General features: G+C 39.9%; 2 protein-coding genes across 2 annotated transcripts in view; both read left to right on the forward strand.

Moving 5' to 3' along the window:
• The first annotated feature begins 3496 nt into the window (after window positions 1-3496).
• Window positions 3497-20752, forward strand: LOC131672187 (Krueppel-like factor luna). Its single transcript, XM_058949250.1, has 5 exons — window positions 3497-3670; window positions 4079-4324; window positions 4444-4655; window positions 4768-5048; window positions 13370-20752. Exons 1-5 carry the CDS (start codon window positions 3506-3508, stop codon window positions 13543-13545), a joined length of 1080 nt encoding a protein of 359 aa, XP_058805233.1. The 5' UTR covers window positions 3497-3505; the 3' UTR covers window positions 13546-20752.
• A 2793-nt stretch (window positions 20753-23545) lies between these two features.
• The window catches only part of LOC131672176 (phenoloxidase-activating factor 2-like), a 63726-nt gene continuing 62709 nt past the window's right edge, over window positions 23546-24562 (forward strand). Inside the window, exon 1 of the mRNA XM_058949230.1 lies at window positions 23546-23556. The gene's annotated coding sequence lies outside the window, so the exon portion shown is untranslated. The remainder of the gene's footprint in view (window positions 23557-24562) is intronic.

Consider the following 24562-nt stretch of genomic DNA (forward strand, 5'->3'; position numbering starts at 1 on the left):
TTTCCTCCGAGCGCCATGTCGGAACATTACGGGACGGAACGAGACTGTAAAAAGCGTTCGAAGTGCACTTTCGAGAGAATACTTGACGAAAAAACAATTAGCAGTAACGTTTCGCTTGTCATAAAAGGAAGCACGGCTCATAAGATCCGGCACGCGTATCGGACAAATCCTCTTAAAGAGCGGAACATTTATTTGTTTGGTGTATACACGCGATGAAAAATGATAGAGCGTGCGGCAAGCGAGGGGGGGAGGATTTATAACTTTAATAAAGTTCTTGAAAGGGGTCACTGTTACTAGAAATGCGCGCGCGTAAAAAGTCAATTCGGTACAACGGTTACAAGCTCAGCGCTGCACTCTCCAGAGTGGAACAGAGTGGCAGCGTCTTGTTTGGATCCTTATGCTTGAACGTTCGTACATGAATGCCGCGCACTGTTGTTGCGAGACTATATTTAGACCTGCATGCTATTGGAATGAACATTGAACTTGTGTTTCTTGATCAACGTAAGTTATATGAATGATGTGCTGAAATAAACGACGGCTTTCGTTTTACGAGCCGCGGCTATTCATATGCTCGTCATTGGATTCTTTTGAATGAGTAATGAACTTTCAATACACGCTAATGAACTTAGTGCGATTACTTTCCGAAGACAGCGGTACAGAAAACCGTAAATTTATTGTGTCAGCGTCCACAAAATATTAACTCAACTTTTACAAAATCAATATTTTTTCTCGTTCAAATTCAGATCATTCATTATCAATCGATAGATACTCTGAGCGTATAAGTACAGCTGAGAGGATTATTGCTCTCGATCACGTAATCCGCTAATTTGCATAATTTAAATTGCTAAATAAATACCGATCCATATAAATAAAAGATATCCGAACAGGTTTGCCTACGTGCTTTAATCCACAAACATTTATGTGCTTACCCCATCATTAAGCTTACAGATTTATAATATAAATTAAAAGTTATTTGTACTTATCGACAAACTATCAATCACTGCACGAGGTTATCAGCGTTTAATGGATTTTGATCTGATTCAAATTGAATTTGAAATTTGCTCTCTCTCTCTCTCTCGCGTGCCTTATCTACCATTCCGCTCGTTCCTCTCCGACTGCGAAACATTCATCAAAATTAAACGTATCGTATTTTATGTGTAATCAAGCAACGACGACTAGAATCCCAATGAAATTTGGACAATAGAAAATAATGTCAATTACGTTAAAGCTGTTCCCGCGTGGAGACTGGTAAACCAACGAGCAAGGCGATACTATCGAAAAAGCACTTGGCTTGCTTCTGTATGTTTTTTTTGTTGTTCTAGCTTTTCTGACACCTTGGCCGAATCAGAGTTCTCGAGTTACTTAAATTTTTTACTTCATGCGCTCGGCGCTTTTGAATTTTTAACTTTGCACTGGCAGTAACAATCAAAATATTTTGTGAAGGTACTTTTATTTGTTTTTGTTTTCTTCACGCACCTTGGTTTTTCAGATTAAAAAGAATCACATTTAAACTTCTATAAACGATAAAATGTGTTCTTTTTTGTTCAAAGTACAAAAAAGAAAACGATGTGAAAATCACGAGTTCATCTATAATAGTTTAATTAGCAAGAATATCAAACACAAAATTCCAATCGTAAATTAAAAAAAATTCACATTTTAAAATAAAATTCTGTTCTTGCTCGTGAATGTCACGTCGGTATTCCCCGATTATTAAAGCTTCTGTCTGTCTGTCTGTCTCTCTCTCTGGCACTTGTGGTCGTTCGGTGCTCTCTCGCAAAATTTCACTTTAAATTTCCTGACCGCGCAATATCCGAAAGGTCCGTTCCATGTAGCCCGCTACTCTTCGGTAATCGACTGTCACCGCTTTGGCTTTTTAGGCCAAAACTTGCCCTTTTACTCGTCCCTTCCGCAGCATTTTTACATATTTGGAATAGACTTCACTTACACTCGATGAATATTTCAGTGGGTAGGTATATCGATCGACCAAATTCAATTTTCATTCTCTCTCTTTTCAAGGTTATTCCGACGAAAAAAAGTGCGAGCTCGACCGAGAGAGGCAGATTTATGCTAATAGAGAAATGAAAATTTATCTTTGGTGTAAGCGAGAGAGCAGTTTGAAAACTTTCAACGGCTGCGTTTTAATCTCGCGTATTATTCATTTAACTAATGATTAACCCAGATTACAAACTCTAGCGGAAACTTTTTAAAAAACAGCAAACTGCTCTCATTAAGGGACAAATGTTAATCAGTGCCGCCCCGAGGGTAAATTCGAATACATTAATCTCATCGTCAAACCAAAATAAAGTTGTCGGATCGCATTTTCATTCTAAAAAAATAGAATCGACGACCCCTCTTCCAATCTAGCGAGACGTGTAGTCTCCCTTTCTGATTCAAATGAGAATTCAAATTCAAATTTGAATTGGAATGACTGGTGAGGAAGGGGAGGGGGGGGTGTAAGTGACAGTATGCGTGGCAGCTGACGTGTTTTTGATTTATGTCAGTGAGAAATCGAACTATACGAAAGAGGGGTGTACTAGAACAATGCAAGCTACTGCATTATTACCTAGTTTCACCATTAGGCCGTGCAAGTTCGTTATAATGGTACAAGTGACATCCGAATGCAAGAGAGAGAAAACGGAGAATTCCGGTCGTAAAAAAAATTTTCTTTTCGCGGGCAGAGTTATAATAATGTCGTTACCATCGCGAGAGAAGGTAAAGTTTTAACGGTGAATAATGGAGGAAACGCAGCTCTCTCACTCTCGGGCTAACCCGATTATTTCTCAAGAACAATGGCTTCTGGCGAACTTGATTCTCTTCCTTTTCACGCGCCTTTTTGTTGCTGCTCACGCTTTCTCCAATCGCACTTTTGCCAGAGCAGCCATTTCGGCCTAGACAAACGACCCTTTTGCCAACGGAGATTCATATCTAATCGGACATTTTTTTTTCTCGCCGCGTGTTTTATTTAAGCAAATCAGCTTCCTAATCTGCCGAATAATACTCATATTCTGAAAAGTTTTTGACATCTCATAGGCCAAGTTGGACAAGGGAGAAAGAGAAAGAGATACTAGCCACAAAGAGGTCGCGAATATCACCTAGGGTAAGAAGCAGCAGCAGCCACCGTCGCGCACACAATACATCGCCTAGCGTTGGATGGTACAACTTTGCAGTAGTACTACCTCTCTCTCTCTCTCTCTCTCTCTCTCTCTCTCTCTCTCTCTCTCTGGTCAAAGTGGCAAAGCGCAACTTGCAAGCTAACTCTGCGCGCAGAAGCTTCACCCAAGTAATTTTCGTATTTAACAGACCTCCCTTCCCTTCCTGCTATATTCCAATCATTATTCTACGTCTTGAGCGATATATATATATATATATATATATATATATATATATATGTATATATATATATACACACACACACATATATACGATGTTGACTTGTATTTGTCAATTTGACTGATGATTAAAGTTCGTGCTCGCTTTGTTTGTATTTTCGCAGACATGCTACGAGATGGAAAGGTACCTGAAGGACGAGCCGAAGCTACAGTTGCACAAAAAGCTACCGACGGAACTCGACACGGCGCCCTGGAATTTATTCAGGGCACCGCAGATCTGGACCGCCACCACAGGCACCGCAAACACACGGTTCGAGCTCGAGCCCTCAATCAAAATGGAGGTTTGTTATCCTTCCCTTTTTTGGTCTGGGCCGCGCTGTCCTTTGGTCGTTTACGTTAGTAGTAAAGCACGGCATTAGTCGGACTCCTTGAGAGAAGTAATCTTTGGAACCGAATCAGTGAATATTCACTGATTCGCCGTTCACAGTTTCTAATTCGATTATTTCCATGTCCATTACTATAAGAGCGAGTAAAAATGACAATCCCAATCCTTGATCGAGACAACAGTAACGCTTTTTGTTAAATCAATCTAAATAGAAATTGCTGTAAAATGAATTAGTACAATTTCCACTGATTCCGAATCACAGAGTACATATTCTCAGAAAGATTTTAAGCTTATGTCTTAATACAAACAGCACTGAATCGCCATACGAGTAAACATCCACTGAAGATATCATAAATGCACACAGGTAACGACGTCGACGGACGACAGAGAGACGATCTGTCTAGACGACATAAAGCTTAGCCCGGGCGACCACAGTCACAACGGCCGCGACAGGGATTTGCTTGATCGGCATCTGGACTCATTGTCGATGTCTTCGGCAAGCTCGGCGTGCTCGGCACTCTCCTGGGACGGCTCGCCGTCGCTGTCGTGCAGAGCGCTCATCCTCAAAAAAGAACCCAGCGAAGATCTCGAAGAGGACGAGGAACACGAGGTTTGTTCTTCGCAAATATGTATTTTACTTTTAGCTTATTCGTCAATGCGGATATTCAAAACAGCTGTGGAATTCGGAAAATTGAAGTCAATAATATATTTTTTTTAATTTTTTCTCAGGAGATCGAAGAAGAGGAAGATAGTGGATGTGAAGGTGAAGGACAAATCCTGACACCACCCTCGAGTCCAGAATCAGGACAGGGTCACTCGAATTCGAGCCATTCGTCGACCGGCAGTTCAATGATCGATGTCCACAATCTTAATCTTCACGGAGCAAACGGCAGGAGTGCAATTGTCAGGGTTACCACTGCTAACGCACAAAGTGTCGCGAGGTTTGTTTCATAATCACATCTTCGCTATCGAAAAAAAATAACAATTCGTCCGTAAAAAAATTAATCTAGCTTCGGAGCAAATCTCTGAAAATATACACGTCTGTCTGTGCAGATTGATCTCAGTGGCGACGGGCGGCTTCCCGGCGGTAAGCGGCGGCAGCACGACGCAGAACGGCAGCACAGCGAACACGACGACGACGGTGGCGGTGAGCAACGGCCATCGTCATCATCACAGTAGTAGCCTGAGCGTGAACGGCAGGCATCATCATGCGAGGTCGCACGAGCACAGTCCACCCGACACCAAGCGTAGGATACATAAGTGCCAGTTTCCAGGATGTAAAAAGGTTTACACCAAGAGCTCGCACCTCAAAGCACATCAGAGGACGCATACGGGTAAGTTACGTTTCGTAATAACTCTTCGGACTGTGCATTTTCGTTGGGACGTACTGGCGCAAGTAGTACTGATCGATATTGGTCAGACATGGAAGAATTATTTAAGAATTTATTTACCAAGTCTTTCGAAAACGCATGCTGAATTATTCGGAGAGCTCCGTTAGCCTAATGATTCACGATGAGCAATTATTTAGACATACTCACGGATAAATTATGAAAATCGTTTCGGGCATCTCTTATCGAGATTGACTATTGATGAAGTTCTCTCGGACGGATATTATTTCATGCGAAATTTTGGGTCGTGAAACACATATTTTTAGCGTCTAATTAATAGTATAATTGCTTGCGTCTCGTAAACACGACGAATTCTGCAAACCTCGTCGTGCAAATAACGACCTATAATTAATCATTACCCCCTTGCTGCGCACGACTTCTATCTATACTCGCGCGAGCAGCCTGGATATCTATCCGTTTCTTATTCGACCCAAAGACAAATGCTGCATTAATGGGGAGGAAAGGCGTAGGAGGGAATACGTAAAACAGAAGGGAGAGCGGGGATGTGATTCCCAGTGTCGTGAATTTGTTTTTTGCCGTCACCATGTTTTCTTTTCCTTGCGGAATTTATTCTGTTTAAGTTTTATAACGGGGCTTTGCATTGCATAATTTCTTTTTTTTTGTTTTTTTACCCCCCGCCCCCCATAAATTTACTCTCGAAAAGATTTTACCTCCTTTCGGACGCGAACTCGAGATAACCAACTACGCTGGAGAAACTCGATAAAACATTTGCGATAGCTTTTCCGCAAGCTTCTTCACCGAAAAAAAAAAAAACAAACTTGGTTAATCCTCGAAAAAGCTATAAAAGAAAGAAACAAGATTCGTAGTAAAACGGACTCTCTGTAGACTTTTTCCTCATTAACGCGCTATCTTTCATTTGCTTTGACGGGGAAAGAGGGGGGGAGAGAGTGAGAGAGGGGGTTGGCTTGCAATGCAAATCAACGCTCATTCGGATTCGAGGTTAGCCAGTAGAGCAGCGGCAACGCCAGCCGTGGAGGAATAACTGCGGTACCCCCTGTGTGTTGGCCTTGCCTCGAAAGCCGCGAATTGCTTTACGCTCGCGCCGTTAAACAGACCGACACAGGGAGTGAGAGAGAGGTGGGCGGAGGGAGAGGAGAGGGAGAGAGAGAGAGAGAGGGAGGGAGAGAGGAAGAGAGAGAAAACACCAAACAATGCATCCGCTTTGCTGTTATTAAAGTTCTGCAAATACTTATTGCCTTGTTCAGCCCCAACCCTAACTCTCTCTGTCGGTGCTGCTGGTTTAATATTTGTACAGGAAGCTTTATTGAAATCGCGTAATGCAGCACTGTAGTAATTTCGGGTGTAGCAATCAAAATGGTTCAATTTGTGTTAATTGCCTTTGTGGAATTGATATTATTCCTTCGCTTTTGATTGGCTTTAATTTGTCATCGATGTAATATTTTTGTGCATAAATTTCAATCTATAAATGCGGATTCATCTTTTTTGCACTTCTCTGTCAACAAGATTGAATAAATATACGTTGATACATATGCGTCTTTGTTCTTTAAAATGATTATCGCTTTAAAACCAGAGCAGCTTTCAGATATAAATTTTTGTTGGCTTGGAGATTCTTAACTGAGTCAATTATAGGACTTGGCAACAAACTGACTTTGGTCGCTAATAGAATTCTGTAAAACACGTGTCACATTGACGTGCGTACTCGGCGCGAGAAAACTTGTAATTATCCTCGGTCAATCAGAAGCAACTTATCCACACACGTTGCAATCGGGGCCCCATCATTGTGTCCCAATGCAATTGCCGTGGGTAACTCGCTTGCCTTGTGCGCGCGCTCTCTGGGCGAGAGATGCAATCTAATTGTTTGTAAGCGGCATGCCTTTGAACAGTAGCCCTTTCTACTCCGGTAATCGAAAAAACAGCGACAGAGTAGGAGGACAGAGATTGAAAGAAAATAACGGAGGTAGTAGTAGACTTTGATCTCGCCTCGAATCGAATTTCGAGCTTGGAGAAGAGAAGGACCATCAGAGCGCAGCGCAGCGAAACGGGATATCTCGTGTCTTTAAGGTCAGCAAGCCGGCAAACGAAAAGGTTCGTTACGAGTCCGCTGGGAGACACAAACCCTTTCCGCGCGCGTCTACTTGTTTTGCTTTTTCGCTGCGATTTTTCAAGCAAGAATACTGCCTGCTGGCGGAGCATACTCTGTCTTTGTTTTGCCCATCGACAATCTCCTATTAATACTCTCCGATTGTAATCAGGCTAAATGGTTATCCCATGATTCCTGAGTGCATATTATCATCCTATTAGCCCCGCGTAGGGAATCAAATGGCCATTCTGTCATGCATATACAACAAAACCGCCGTTCCATCAGTTTATATATGCTGGGCGTAATACCGGTTTAATGAGCTATCAATGAACCATCTCTCGCGCGCTCCAACAAAGACTTATTGGGGATTGACAAGGATTCAATGTTGATGCTACACTGACTGTCCACCTGTTCGACGTTGTTAAAATAAAGTAGCTTTTCGACGAAATTTACTTTTAGCTGCAAGTTTCTTTTAATTCCCTTTTCAATTTTTTTTAATTGACGCCCCATTTTTTCGATATTAACTAGGCGGAAGTGCACGCAAATATCCTTGTGCACAAAGGCACGTAGGAGGATGGAAAAAGGCAAGCGGGAAGGAAAATATATCGGTTGTTAGTAAACGCGCGCGATACAAGGAGCGATTTTTAATTACAAGCGACTTTGCGTTTCAGTACTTTATTTTCTGTCCCCGCTGTTTCCCATTGCGCGTCTTTGATCCTTCGCGGCTTCGCGTTTCATTTTTGTTTTTCCTCCTGCGCCCGTGGCTCGTAATCGCCGGTAAACAGATTCAAGCCGATGGTCCGCTAAATGCGGACGGCGGAATCAAAGTCGCCTTAGTCCTGTTGATTGGAAAATTTTTTGCTCCTCCGCCGAGATCCGAGAGTAACAACGGCACCATCGATATACAGAAAAGCACTTGGCAATTGTACGACGACAGAGCTTGCGGGTATAAACAGAGCTTTCAGAGACGATAAAAAGTTTACTTTGGCTCGCGAGATCACGCCAACGCGCTCGCTTCACAAGAAGGCGGAGCTGGCGTCTAATGCTTGGCTACACCTGCCGTTTCGTTCGCGTGGAAACATCTTGTTCCCACTCTCACTCTCTCTCTCTCTCTCTCTCTCTCTCTCTCTCTCTCTCTCTCTCTCTCTTTCTGCACTTTTGGGCACAATAGATTCCAGTGTCTTCGGATTATTCCTCGTGTCAACGTGTTTTCGACAATCTACCGTGCTTCGCCAAAAGGGGCTTGAGCGATCGGACCACCACCGGCCATTGCGCTCAGAAAGCAATCAACGAAAGCAAAAGAGGACGGTTATGAATAAGTGTGCGAGAGAAAGCAAAAGAATAAGCGAAGTATGCGCAGTGCATCTCCGATACGCAATTAAACTCGCGCGCATATCCTCTTACCTTTCGAACCGCAAATTCAAAGTCTCTCTCTTTCTCTCTCGCTCACTCTTGTACCGCAGGCGCCTGCGGTTGGGTTACGAGGATCCGTCTCGACGTTGAACTTTATGTCCCCATATAAGTTGGAGACGTCGAGCCCGCCGCAATCCGCTGCTTTTTTTCTTTCGCGCTCTCTCGCTACAAAACTGCCGAGACTATCTCCTTCCTATATACATGTATATGCTACTCGTACGAGCAAAATATAATCTTTGAAACTGCCGTATTGCGATGTCTTGTGCGCGAAGGCGAGTTACCGCGATATTCGGTATTAGTTTTGCCCCTCCGCGACTTTCCAGATTTCGCGAATTCGTAAATGGCGCATTTTTCTCTCCCCATTCGCAGCAATGCAATTAGGACGTCTATTTTGTCCTCGTGAGAGTCGATGGTGCGCACGCGCGCGAGAAAACGATGTACAGCTTCGCGAGGTATGCGCGTGAAAAGGCATCGGCAGCAAGACTGAAACGCGAGCGCAGAAGACAAAAGTCTCCCAAGCTACTTCTAGCCTGAAAGAACCCACGTAGGCAAGGCATTCTGAAACATCTCCGGAAGACGCGAGATCTTCCAGGCACGTTCGACGCGAATTTATCTAAGCTCGGGCGAAATTTATCAAAGCGCGCGTGTGTGCGTTCCATTAAAATTCCAAACAACACAGGCGTCGAGAAAAAAAAATAAGGAACTACCCGTCGCGCGGGTGTCGGCAAACCGATCGCGATAAGCGCGGCAAATAACATTGATTTACAGCACGAGTGCGCCACTTCTCGCCCTCGCCAAGGAGAAGCTCTGCACAGTCTGAATCTTAAAAAGTATGGTAATTCTCGCTCGCTCTGCCAGCGAAATTTCACCTACGCAATCTAGGCTGCTGCTGGCGTAAATGATATTCCGATCTCGCTCGCTGGCTCTCTCTCTCTCTCTCTCGCACGCGCGCGCGCGAACGAGGAACACGTGGATTTCACCATAAATTCCAAGACTGTCCTGGCGCGCACACGACGATGTATACGCGCGGACTAAATAAAATGCAAAAGCGACATGCCAAGCAAGAAAGAGAGAGAGAGAGAGAGAGAGAGAGAGAGAGAGAGAGAGAGAGAGAGAGAGAGAGAGAGAGGGTAAAAAACTACGTGTTCGGGGAGAGGGATGGAGGCTTTTGCTATTGCCGCTGCTGCTGCGAGAGGATATGTCGACGGAGTTGTGCGCGGAATGTTTTGAGCTTTAGCCCCCTGCACGACCCTTGCGTCGGTGTGCGCTGTATAAAAGATTAGTTTTGCGAGGAGATTAGACTTTGTTTTTCGGAGAATGTTCGATGCCTCGTGAAATCGAAAGGGACGGATAGATTGCGTGCCCGTCGCTCGCCGAAAAATTGAAAAAGTGCGCCCGTAACGTGCGCGCAGATTCCGAAGTAAGGACGCACGAAAGCGAGGCTGACCGATGAAACATTCACCGGCACTGAGAGGATAGGCCAGTACTCTCCTTCGAATTTCAATACACGCCCGGAAACCACTCGTAAAACGGTGTTTACTCGTTCGCGCTAGCCTCGTTCGCGAGAGGAACGGAAAAAACACACACGCACACGCGCGCGGCTCGAGGCAGCTAAAAACGAGACGAGAGCATGCATGCGCATGAATAAATCGACGAGTGCCCGCTGCCTGCGCGCAATTCGTTTCTCCGACAACGCGCCTGCGCGGCGCTACTTTGACGTCTCGCTTCCTTCTTCGACCTTCTTCAAAACCCCTTTCTCAAAGGAGTCATTTCGCATGATCTCGCGCACTGCACGTCGGGATATGCAGGCTGCCTTTGAATATTACTTCACGAGTGTAAGAGCCTTTCTTTTTTCCTTTCTCGCTGCCAGTTTTTACGTGTGGCTTCGGTGGCACAGCGGCTGCTTTGGAACGATCGTGGAGGGATCCGTCATTTTCGTAAACGCAAGACAACGTACAGCAGCGACGTACATGGTTGGCCGCTTGCATTCCCAAACGGACGATTTAATTATCGCGAATTAGAACGTTAAGGCATCCAATAAAGCACGCGCAGAGAGAGTACGTTCGCAGTAATAACATTCAGCGCTGAGTGAGAGAGAGAGAGAGAGAGAGAGAGAGAGAGAGGCGTGTGCGGTCGGACGCGACGCTGACCATCTCCCCTTGACTCGTTACACCTACGCGTCGCGCGTTAAGCCGTCTCGTTTAATATGGCTTTATTACGCCGCCGCTGCCGTTGCTGCTGGCCACGCCAAGTCTGGCCGCCATTATGCGGTGATAAAATGCGCGATGCAAACGTTATCCTGTCTGTACATATGTGCTGTACGCGCTATGGACTCAATTTTCGCCTTTCGGCCAAGTAGTGCGATTTGGATTCGGTCGGGCGGACGAACTTGACGAACTCCGACAAATGGAAAATATTGAAAACTCAGCAACGTTGTCCCCGGTCTCCCGCGGAAAATTGCGAGCTCGAAGTACCAACGAATCGTTGAAATGTAATCCTCGGCCGAGGGAATGAAAAAGCGTCGTACTTCCAAAGGCGCGTATAACGCGAGTTAAATGAAGTCGAGCGTGTAAATGAAAGAAGAAGGAGGAAAAACACACACACAAACCTAGGCTCGCGTCGGGATAGAAACAGACAAGAGAGCGATATTGCAAAAGGGTTTTAAAGGGGGCGGGTGGCGAGCCACACTTCGACCACAAAAGGGGAGCCAGAGTGCAAGCAAGAAGGGTAGCAGAAAATGTATTTAACGCCAAGCCAAGCGGCGCGAAGGTCTCCCAGGAGCTAGCGACCGCAAAAGCCCGCCCGAGCGCAACAAAGACGAATGCGAGAGGCTTCGCGCTGCGGTTATTAAACGAAATTATCATCGCTCGAGGACAAAAATGACCGCGCGCGATGAAAAGTCGCCGCCGCCACCGCCGCCGCCACCGCCGCCGCTTTCCCTTTTCAGGCGAGAGCCGCCGCGCCGGGGATATTAAGCGCCACTGCGACCCCATCCGCGACGCCGTGGATTAACGCCCTGGAAGGACACGCAGCGCCCTTTGCTTAATCAGCTCGTTTCGCGGGCCTCGAGAACAGCGTTCGGTCGAGCTGCGCGCTGAGTCACGCGGCATCGTCGATAATAACGTTAATATCGGATGAAACTCCAAAGTTCTGCGCCTCGCGCGTGAAGTATCGATCGGCCGTTCCCCGAGACGCCGGCATTCCGCGCCGAAATGCAAAAAGGCGAATTTACATCCGCGCGCGAAAAACAAAGTGTGCACCCCGTCGGAATTTTCCTACGTATCCTCATCCCTGAGATGCAGAGCAAGCTGCTGCCCGCGTCCTCGCAATAAACCATAGCTCAACCCGTAAAAAATTCGTCGCGCGAGATCTCCGCATGTTCCACCCTCCGGCCCCCTTTTTTCGTCACGTACTGCCCGGATTTATCGTTCGTGTTTGTTAAAGCTACGAAAAAAAAGAAATTTGTTCACCGCTGCATATATACGCGAATAATTGCCATTCGTCAACCGTACGCGTTTTATTATCCTCGTTTGTCCATTTTCTTTCCTTTTGAATGCAGCGCGTCATTCGAACGGGCGTGCTGTTTTCCATTAGCGATGTAAAATTCAAACGCGACGTGTACAATGATAATAAAGACGACGGTGCGATTCCGAGTGATAATTTAATTCCACTCTTTTACTGATTGCACAAATGGATTAAAAAAAAAATAAAAAAAAATATATGCTCGAATATAGCGAAACGAAAGTAGTAACGCGACGAGTTTAGTCAGGCACGCGGTCGTCATATACACGGGATCACTCGTCATTGAAAGTCGATGCGTTATAGTGCCGTATCGAAATAATATACTTACGGCCGACGAGGGATCAAAACTGTCACAAGCACAAATTTACCCTCCAGACGTCAAACTCATCAAACGTCGAAACAACCGGAAAAGAAAGAAAAAAATCCCGACCAATGTAACGGAAACTCAACGTCACGCGCACATATACATATACAGAGACGTTGCTCGAGGCACAAGTCAATCTCGTAACCGCGTTTCGTTATTACGGCCCACTTTATGCTCGCACACACACGTGCGCGCGCGCGCGCACACACGTCGCTCGTGCGCCACAGGTGGCGAGGTGAGCATTGTCTCTCGCAGCGGCCTCATCAACGTCAGCGCCCCCCCTCTCGCCCACCTTCACGCTTGCAATGGATTATTTACGGCTTAATAATGCCGCCGCTACTGCTGCCACGTCCCTTCCCGTGAAAAACGAGGTGGTGTTCTCGAGCGGGAAGCGTGTTTCGGGAAAGCTTGCGTGCGCGAGAGGGAGGCCTCGGGGATATACTTCCTGTTTCGCAGCTAAAAGTTTATTAGCTTTTTTTGTTTTTGAGCGGGTTTTCCTGGGAGGCCGATCAATCTGGTTTTGCATGCTGGCTACTGCAAAAGATGCCCGTAAAAGCACGTGTAGAACAAGTATCGCACAAGTACTTGGTGTACAGTTTAAAGTATGCAAAGTATGGAATTGTCATGCAAATCTGACTCTTTCGTCGCACTTTTGCTGCACTTTGTTGGCACGGATAACGATATTGTCAATGAGAACAACCTAATTTACTCGGAGCGCTTGTCCCGTTCGATGAGCGGCCACGTACGTTACGAGTCAGGATCGCAATAGCACGCCACATGTTCATACGCGCGCGCAGTGTATGCTTGCGTTTATGTACTATCGAGCAGCCACATGCAGCCCAATGAAATGCGTATATAAGGTGACTTTATTAATCTCAACGAAAATGTTTCATATGTATGTTATAGGAGAGAAGCCATACAAATGCAGCTGGGAGGGTTGCGAGTGGCGGTTCGCGCGTTCGGACGAGTTGACGCGTCACTACCGTAAGCACACCGGGGCAAAGCCGTTCAAGTGTCGGCACTGCGACCGTTGCTTCTCCCGCAGTGACCATCTGGCTTTGCACATGAAACGCCACGTCTAAGGAAACTCGTCATCAAAACAAAAAAAATAATAATGAGCAAACAAACCAGCGTCGTATCCTCCTGTGATAGAACAAAAAAAAAGATATATATGAATTGATTATAGGACATACACACGAAACACAACAACTACAACATCTGGAACAGTATCGACCGACCGAGAAAAATTTAAACGAGGAATGATGAGGCAAAGATAAAAATGTTTAAAGAAAAAATTGAATTACACGATTATGTTATTAAAACACGTAGATAGAACAAGAGAGTGTGCTATAGATTGAGTGGATGTGAGAGTTAGGTCTGCGTGAGTGACAATTTTTAAGTAAATAGGCAACAAAAAGAAGGTGAACGCGCGCAAAAATAAAATAAAAACAAAAAAAAACAAGTCCGACATCACTGCCAGCTATATCTGCGAGTCGAGTGTGTCTTCGCTCTTTTATAATAGTTGAAGGCGTACAATCAACTTTGAATTGTTAACAAACGAAAAATACAAGGAGAGACAATAGATTATAAATGATATACCCGAAATGACACATGTACGCGCATACGCGCCCACACACTAGCACACGCATACGGACACAAGCACACACAAGAACACAAACACAATGACCGTGCCAAAAAATAAGTAAAACAAATCAATCAGACTTTTTTCAAAACTATTTATCCTTTCGACTTACTCATTGATAAAAGAAACAAGATAATCACGATGAACAAACAAAAAATAAACAAAGTACGCAATCGTTTATCTATAGTGGCCAAAAAATAAAGGAAATACAGTGACATGAGTGGGATCATTTTAATTGTGATTCTTTTTACCGACCGAAGACATTCCGTTGTATAAGCGCAAACACTCGCAAACAAAACTCAACCGGGGTTTATTAAGGACCTTCGAGGCCTAAACAACCGCGAGAGAAAGAGATAAAAAATGCACGTGTATACATAGTTAATATATTTAAAGAAATAACAAAGATAATTACGAGCGAAGTGGATGAGAGCGTTGCGATCTTCCAACTAAAAATCGAGTCAAAGTCTCACATATTGTAGTCACTAAAGAAATAAACGAAGCCATCGACAAGTGATCAAATAAACAACAAATAATAATAATACCCAGAAAAACACACACAACCATAGTAGGCTAGGGTTTTTAGCAACTTTTATACAGGCGTACAGCAGAGAGAAAACGCAGCGCAGGTCTATGTTCTTAGCCGATATTTAGAAAAAAAAGAGAGAGATCCACTAATGATGAGAGCTCGTGTGAAATAGATACACGATCGAGCGCAGATTATTATTATATTATTAATTAAAAAGATAAATTAATGGAGCGAATGAGAAAAAACTGTACATGTGAAAGGGCCGCGCGTGCAACGGTGAACGTTTTCTTTTTCCATTGCGTCACTTGCAGTTTGTAGAATGAGCAAAGATCGATCGGTAGTCATCTTCGAATTAAATAAGCAAATGAGATTCTAATTATCGAGCACCTCGATTTGGATAACGCATTTTACCGAGATAACAGAGAAAAAGAAAAAAAAAACCAATAAAAAAAATTATATAACGAAAAGACTTTTTCACCGTGAAAGAGCCTAAAAGACGATTTTAGATTCTTTATAGGTAGTATTCCCTTCTACATGAGGGGTCGAGCAGGAAAAAATTTAGAGGAAACACGATTTAAAATGAAAATACGCGAAAGAAAATGCCGTACCTCGTTGTGTATACATCATCTATTTGTATAATTGTGAATAAACGGTATATGACGTATGATAATTTGTTATACGTGTGATCTTATAAAAAAAATAAAGAATTAGAAAAATAAAATACGGACAAAAGGAAACTAAAATACGCTACAGATTGTGAATTTAAATGAAAAAAAAATAATAAGAAAACGCGCGATCGAGCATGTAATTTTGTACTAATTCATAGAGAGAAAGACAAGTCGAATGGGCTTTCGTATATTAGATGGAGGGAGTGAGCCTCGTGCAACGAAAACAAAAAAAAATCTATTAGGTTAATATTTAAGAAAATAAAGGAAAGAAAACTGGACAAGAAAGGTAAACACGTTTAAAAAGTAAAACGATCGGGGGAAAGTATTGAAAGAAAAAACCAAGTCGTTGTTTGGTGATATAGCAAATTGATTGCCACGGGGATTATGAGCCAACGGGATAGTAGACGTATATTTGGACAGCGCTTCACTGCACACACTTGCTTCGCTTTTCTTCTAACCATTTGCTTGTTGCGTCGAGCGGTGTCTCTCGCTCCCTTTCGTTCCTCGTCGATTTTCGATTGATCGCTCTTACACATGGCATTGAAATCGAATCAATCGAATAATCTTTAAGGTAAAATGCCTCGGAACGAACGAATCTATCGACGACAAGGGAGCGAGAGAGCTGACAATTCTTTTCGCACAGTCCTTTTTTCGCCAATATATTTTACATCTCTCTCTCTCTCTCTCGAAGCAATCGATCATCACGAAAGGAGAAGAAGAAAAGCTCTTTTTTCACGGCTGTATACCTATATACGACGCTCACGCTCGTTTCGCCCGGCGACGTAATGGCTGCACGCGGTTTCTTTTTTACTGTAAATTACCCCAACTGTTAATTCCCTTTAGGTGTTTCGCGAGTATTAAAAACGACCGAGTGAGAGGCTCACGCGGCGTTCTATATGTTTCTTTCTTTTTATGTCGCGCAATTTTTTTACGACTTACACGCGTTTGGCGCAATTTGCTTTTATACGACGTCTTTTCGAACTATTTATTTCCCGTACTTTTGTCCGCTTCGTCGTTGAGATGCTTTTTATTCTTCTTTTTATTGACCGTTGTACTTCGTTGTTTCCTTAACGTTCGTCATTTAAACGCTAGCGTCATCGAGTACACAAAAGGATAGGTACAAAACTGGGCTTCGCGGAAAAGCCATCGTTCGTTCAGTATTACAGAATCGTTGTTCAAGAGCGAGGATTCGGGCACAATGAAATCGAAAGGAGGAGGGATACGAGTCGCTGACGTGGGAGCTTTTTCTACATAAAATTTCTTAATCTGAATAAACGCACAAAATATCAATTGATGAAAGTTCTCACGTCCTAAACAAAACTAAAATAAAAATAATTGCAGTTCGGTTGTATACGCGTCTGGCCTATTAAGCGGCACTAAAAAAAATAAAAATAAAAAAATAAATAAAAATAAATAAATAAATAAATAAGAAAAACCGAGCGAGCTAAAGCACAACAGCAACAACAATTCAGATTAAAAATGTAGCGGATTGTCTTGTTTTTCGCGTCGGCGCTCGTTTTACAAGCTATTTGTTATGTGTAGGCTTTTTGAGCGTTATCTTCTTCATTTCTATAATCACGAGGTGAGAGAAACGTACAAAAAGAAAAACTCGTCGAGCCAAAATAAAGGAAACCTAAAGGCTCAAAAATCCACGTGCAATACCAATCTTTGCGTTGATCGTCGTGTTTATATAATCTACAAACGGAGTAGTTGCGCGCGCGATGTTTATTATACGTATATATTATATATATTTTTATTTCTCTCGTAAAAAAGTCACCTACCAAAGATTCGTACAACATTGTTTATCTCTCGAGCGATGTTTTCCGAGTTTAAACAAGAAATTATATGAAAAAATTCATTTATATAATTCTATATTTTATGTTGTTTTTTCACTTTTTATTTTGAATCTATACATACCGTTTTTATTTTTAACGTTACTTTTATTTCGATAGATTGTATTATTAATTTTTACTTGTATTATTACTATTAATTTGTCGCAAAGCGTACATGTAATCGTTGTTTGTCCTTTTTTAATCTATTTTTCATTTAACTATTAGAGGTCTTTTCTCTTTCGTTTCGTTCTTGCTTTATGCGAGCAAACGAATGAACGAATAAAGGGAAGGCACACAGCGGAAACCAATAATAGTAGCAAATAATCGAGGTGATCCCCATTCTCGAGGTTTTTATGGCAAAAGTGTTCTCGCATTAGGAGACTATCTCCATGATTCTTATTAAGCATTTGTAATGACTTACGTGTGAGAGATAGAAAGATATACGTGTGATACTCGTGTAATGTAATGTAAGACATAAGAAAGAGATAAATCAAATTTTTGAATGTCTATAGGAAGAAAAATAGAAAAAATCTAAGAGATAGCGATGATGATATTGGGAGTGTCTGTGTGAGAGTAAAAAAAGGATTCAAGTTGAATATTCAGATTATATGATTTTTACATAAATTATTGACTATAGGGCTAATGCTTATTAATGTCATTATTATGAATTATTAATTATTATGATTATTATTCTAATTCTCATTATTATTATTAACTCGTTATCGATTCTGTATTACCACTTTAAGCTGTTTAATTGTACAAAAGAATTAATTAGATAATAAATTAATTGTAAGTAAGCTTAGCCAAGTAAAATGAAGATGAGACGACCTCTTGTCACTTGTAAGATCAATGATTAATTATTATACGACTTTAATAATGAATACAAAAAGTAAAAGTAAAAAATGTCGAGCTGTTAGCGCGTGGAATTAAGATTGAGGAGAAAAAATTATTATTGTCGACCGACGCCAAATACGTTCTTCCGCGATCATTCGTTTTTTAGGATTTCGCACGATAAAGGAATTTCTTTGTAGCTAAAGCGAACGAACAAAAGTAGACGAAGTGGGTCGGTGCAAATCTGTACATAACGATGATGTTGATATATATATGATGATTATTTCATACGAGAATTAAAGAAAAAAAAACTAAATAAGAGATGAAGGTTATATCTATTATTGTAAGCTCGCTTTTGAAGCTTCGATGTAGTTTTACTTTGATTATTTAATACAAGATAAGTGGAAGAAAGTTAGAAAAAAAAATACAAAGTCGTTTTTGAAATACATGATTATTTTTTTATATGAGAGTATGATTGTCGAGTCTTTTTATGATTTTATTTTCGTCAAACACTCCGCTGTTTCTTCGTGTATTGCGTATATATCTGTATAATTATTGCGTAAATTGTTTATCTGTAAATATTAGCGACAAGTGAATTACGCGCTTTCATCCGGCACGCGGCGAATAAAAAGTAAAGCTCGATTTTTTTTCCGCCGCTGCTTTCGAGAAGCTTTCCATGAATATTGAGATCGATCGCGTGCCAATTTCATTTTTTTTCTTTTTTCTTTCGTCGTTTTTGTAGGCAAGAAACAAAATAATAACAAAGAACGTCGTTCGAGCAACGATTGATTCGTATAACTGTAATAGGGAATAAAAAAAAGATAAAAAAATCCATTGTTGAGAATTGTATTAGTTAGAGAATTGAAGATGAAAGAAATCACGAGGAGAGTGTGTTCCTCGTACTTTAATGAAAACAAAACAGAAGAAATTCCTTTGCGAGTCGTCCTACATATATGTTGCTTGTGTAGCAACGTGTAAGACCGCGATAAAGCGTTTACGAAAGGAAAAAGAATTGCAAAAAAGAAACTCGAGACCGAGGAAGGGCGCAAATAGAAAAAAAATACAGTGTGTATGAGTGTGTACGAAAGCGATGAGCATGCGAGTGATACGTTTACGTTTTTCCTTCGAGATCTATATAAATATATATTCCACTAGTAAAAAGAAAAAAAAGAAAGAAAGAAATTAAGAAAAAAAAGAGAAACAAGATACGAAAACAACGAACGAACTTCCTCTTTCGTGATGTGCGTGATGCGTTTGAGCCGAGAGTGCATCCTTTGGATAATATATCTTTGTCGATCGCGCCCCCGCGAATATTTGTTGTTTTCGTATGTGCGAGAAAAAAATCTTTTTTGTAAACGTCGAAAGAGAGAGAGAGAGAGCGAGAGAGCGAGAGAGAGAGGGAGGGAGAGAGAGAGAGAGCGAGAGAGAGAGAAAGAGAGAGAGACAAGCTGCGACCCCTCCTCCTCGTCTCTTTGCAGCGTCAAATTGTGTGTGTGATATATTTGTGCGTATGCGCGCGTGTGTGTGTGTATGTGTACAGAGCTTTTACCTTTTTCGCAAAGAGAGATATGCGAGTATGAAATAAGAAGATGATTAAAAAAAACTATTCCGTTTTTTGTAATTCTTCTATTTCGTTTTCTTTACCAATCTCCAAATCATCCTTCCTATCCCCTCCCTCCAAAAATCCCTCCTTTATGCATTTGATGTATAATATGTAAGTTTAAGTGTAATTATTTGTTTTATTTTTAAATAAATGTGAAATTTACAAATTTACAATATCGACTTTGTTTATTCCAATTGGGATCAAAAAAATAATACACATGCACAGAGACACACACATACGAGCATACACACGTTGTATTTTTTTCCATTTCAGCGTGGAAAATGAGGGAAAAGGGATTTTTTGTTATAAAAGGCCAAAGAAAGAAAAGAAAAGAGAGAGCTGCGGCTATAACGGGGAAAAATTAGGGTGGGAGGAAATGTAGAAATCGTGAAGAATGCCGCGAGATATATACATATAAAAAGCAGAGAAGGGGTGAAACGGGGAGTTGAGGGTAAAGAAAGAAGAAATTAAGAGAGGGAACAAAGCGGCCTGAAAGCCGCGCCTTTATTCTTTTCTTCACTTTTCTAGCTCTCTCTCTCCCCTCTCACTCTCTGTCTTTTGAATAGCCCTTATATTATTTATGAAGATAAATACACGCTCTCACACACAACATACGCAGAAGAGAATAAGAGTGAGAGAGAGGGAGAGAGAGAGAGAGAGGGAAACGAGTCCAGGCTCTTCTACCATATAATACCTATTCGGGATGAAAAGACGAATGAATGAGTCGCCCGTTATTTTTCAAGACATTGAACGAAAGTGAGCGACAGAGAGTATAAATAGATATGTAGAGGTAAAGTAAATAGAAACATTCACCTTTTTTTGTCATCAATGTATATATAAGTCCAAATGATGCGGAAAACATTGTAAATGCTGGTTTACGTACCATAAGTCATTAGTAATTACCATTCAATGTTTCATTGTCATTCTCTTTGCTCCCTTCATGCGACTATAAATACACAAAGAATAATAGAAAAGAGAAAGTCAAGAGAGGGCAGGTAATTGTTTAATTCGTAAACAGACTGAGACAATGGCTTGCCAGAGACAGAGAGCCAGAGAGAGAGAGAGAGAGAGACAGGAGAAGCTAAACAAAATGCGAAAAGTTTCAATAGAGCAAGAGAGAAAGGAGAGGGTGGGCTTGCAGCAGCTGTAACCTTCGTAATTCATGAATAGCTTGTATTTCTGCTCAGTGCAAAATAAACATACGTTCCTGTTGAAAAACTCACGATTTCTCGTTTATTAATTTATGGACTCATGTGCATCTTTTTATTTCTCACCATTCATTACATTATCCTTTACACTTATTTAATTATATTTTATAACTGTTCATTTTAGTTTTATTAGCAGTATTTTACTTGAAATATTTGTGAACTACTATAATGAAATTCGTAAACAAAAAAAAACAAAAAAGAAAGGTAATGGTAGCCCATTTCGATCCAAACATTTGTTGTAAAAAAATACCCAACTTAGTCAGCTCAATTGTAGTTGTATTTACTCGACGTTGATTTACAAAATCAATTATTAAATTTTAATTTACAATAAAAAAATAACGATACTTAAATTTATTCATCTGTTGTTGATGAAAGAATAGTGATTGGACAGAACGCTAATTCAGTTCAGTAATCGTTGGCGTTTACTAGACTGAAATCGACAATGACGGTCGGACTTGTAATGACTGGTTTGAAAATTGGAATATTCGTTAGGGCAGCTTCAGGATGAACCTCTGTATCATATTACAAAATATACTATAATTTGAAACTTGAACAAACTGTTTTCGTGACATCATGAATGATTTGTCTAAAAATAGACTTTTACATAACGGTATTCAAGATTATTTTTGTCGGGAAGCTCCGAGTTTGTTATTAGCCGGAATCAAATATAGAACATCGATGTCGGTGATAATTTCAATTCGAAGTTAAACTTAGAAGTTGTATTTTCGCCGCCCAGTTAATTAAAATTAATGTCAATGCTATGACGAAAACACTTCGCGATAAGCATTATTTTCGAGGTTATTTTATAAAGTTAGTTGAATTCGACTCTGATGCAGTTTATTTTCGAGCCCGCCGCTGTAATCTTCTCGTTTTTTCCAAAGCAAGAAACATTATTCAAAAATTAATGACTTGTCAAAGATATTACTGTGAGTGTTTAGCACTATTTTACTAGCTTCAGTGCGTACATAAAATATTATTCGTGAAGATTATTCCTGAAGTTCATCGTCCATTAAAGGTCACGGTATAATGAAAATAAAGTATATCCAATAAAGCAATTAAATAAACTTATCTAAGGAAAAAATGAGTTACCGATATTCCATTAATTTATTCATTTCTCCCAGTCAACGTGAAATAATTATTTAATTTTTTAATACATAATTTATTGAATTATTTCAGCTAGGTGATAAAGAAGGGAACAGCAAACAAAAGATTGATTTATCCTTTTATGTTATCTATCACAAATTCTTACAAAAAAAGAGTCATGAAATTGGTGGCAAGAATCGATGTCGCGTGACAAGATTTTTTTGCTTTTTTTATAATGGAATATAAGGCAATGATTCGGGTGAGAAAAATTTAATCGCTATAATTAAAATATATTATTTTTATATTACTACGATTTTGTTTCAGACAACTTTTTATTACTATGTACAAATATTCACTGAATAAAAATTGTTTTAATGAATGCTCAATGTCCATACTAAAATTTATCCTCATCGGTGATAAATTTGCATTCATCTCTTGAAATTATACTATAACCAATAATGCCATTATAACAATACGATATCTTTCACAATTCAAGCAATAAATACTAGCAACGGATAAAGTAACTGATATAAAATAGAGGAGTTTGCAAGTATTTCATTGGCTAATGCGATTTCTGATATATAAACATCCAATCAGCTTTTATAATTTTGTTTGCGTATAAGTAAAGCTTGCCCTGTAACACTTAAATATGCGTTACTCGTATCGCACTATGGAAAGACTTAGTTCCCGATGATTTTGTCACTGCTTTTCTAACGTTATCGATTATATGTATTTTTATTCAAATGTTATGAATTTCATATGGGTATCGAACAATGAACAAAATTTGCAAACTGTATATTTTGAGGTAGTTCTAATTACATTCATTTATTATTATTTCTGTAGAAGCGTGAAATAAGGATTTACGTATAGTATGACTCAAATTTTTTTCATGAAAGAGTAAGTAACAAACATAATCTAATCGCTATTATGTACAGTAGATACGGTATAAGATAATGGTATCTGATATAAATCTTTTCTACAAAGTTAGTTCCGTAATATACTTCTCTACTTTTGATTCGAATTTTTAGTAGTTAATTAAATTTGTAGCCAGTAAAGTTCGTTTCTCGTTCGTTATTTTATAATACAATTAGCCATTATAACGGAAGTATAATGTCAATTACTAATGTATAAGTAGAAAATAATTGTAAATTACAAAATGTATTGACAAGAATGTAAAGTGAAATATTGAGTAAGTTTTTTGTTGCTTTATTGTCTTAGGAAAGATTATACAATTTCCAATTATATTTTGTTTGTATTTATTTTTGACAATAGGAAAAAATAATATTAAATTTTTTTGCATCTTGTTATTAGCAGTTTTATTGCATAATTATCTTGATGTTCCTGTTATAATGGAAGATTATGAAAGTAATCAGTTAATTAGCGGTGAAAAAGATATACACGTTAATAATCTTCAGTTTGATTCTTATTTTATTCTTAAATGTCATGTACAATATTGAATATCCATCTGAAGAATTGGAAAGAATTGTTGATGAAACAATGCAATTGTTACAGGTTTACGTAGATAATAATTATCAGAAATGTAAATTTGGCTAAGAATGTTGTAAACCAGCGGAATTTCAGTCTGATAATGAACAGAAAAGAAAGTTGAAGATTAGTCCATGAGATTATTAGAAATACAGGCGAATAAGTTATATACCAGCACCTAAGGGAGTAAGATTTCATCAAAAACTTTGGAACGAGTAAGATAATAATGGTGGCTACCTTGCTATAGTAAGTAGCCTTTTCGTTAACTTGAATTCATATAAATAAATCTATGTAATATATTCATATTTATCAAAAATATAATCAATATAAATTAATAAAACAAATATTCCTAAAAGATACAGAAGAATACTCCCATAAAATTACAAGACATTATTAGATGTCGAATGTGTACAATATAAAACAAATTGTATCATGAAGAATATATATCCAGTATGCAAGTTTGAAGTTTAATACTACCTAAGAAATGTCATATAATCATCATTACTATCTTATAATTTTATTCTTTTGCAAAAATATCTTGTAGAATAGAATATACAAAACCCATTTGGCTATAAACTAGAAAGCAAACAAATATTCAAAAATAATTATTTTCCGTCTATGTTGATCAGGAACTTGTGAAAGAAAATTTTCGAGAATAATCGTTTCATGGTAATTGCACCTGCAAGCTAACATAGATGAAATGGAAAGAAAGACTGTCTAGCTCTTTAAAATTTTCACTGCTATCATTTTTATAAATATTAGGTAATTATTTTATTCATCATGGCGACGATGAAGGTCATTTTGAGGTCGCAAATAAGTTGGTGTGAATAAAAAAAAATGATTTACTGATCATTTTTGTCGATTTAAAAAAAGAAGGAGGTTTTATTTTTAACCTGCATATTTTTTTCACGTACCATTGCTACGGTTAAACTAATTTCAATAAAACTGGACTTATTGGAAACGGTTGATATTGATTGACTTGATCGAAGGATAATTTTGCAATGTAATTGTCAAAAATGTAGATGTAGTCAGCCTTTTGTTGGAAAAATTACGTGTATCAAGTACCTTCAATACCATATATATATGCACACTTTGTCATTCACATAATTATAACGTCTATTGCGTCAATTAGTAATGGGGGATTTACATTTGTAAATAATGTCAACCATTACAACTAATGAAGCTGAAACCAGTTTTCAGAACTGCATGAGTTATTACGGT

This window comes from Phymastichus coffea, unplaced genomic scaffold (assembly GCF_024137745.1).
Source record: "Phymastichus coffea isolate CEN01 unplaced genomic scaffold, Cenicafe_Pcof_1.1 PCOF00145, whole genome shotgun sequence".
NCBI classification, from domain to species: Eukaryota; Metazoa; Arthropoda; class Insecta; order Hymenoptera; family Eulophidae; genus Phymastichus; species Phymastichus coffea.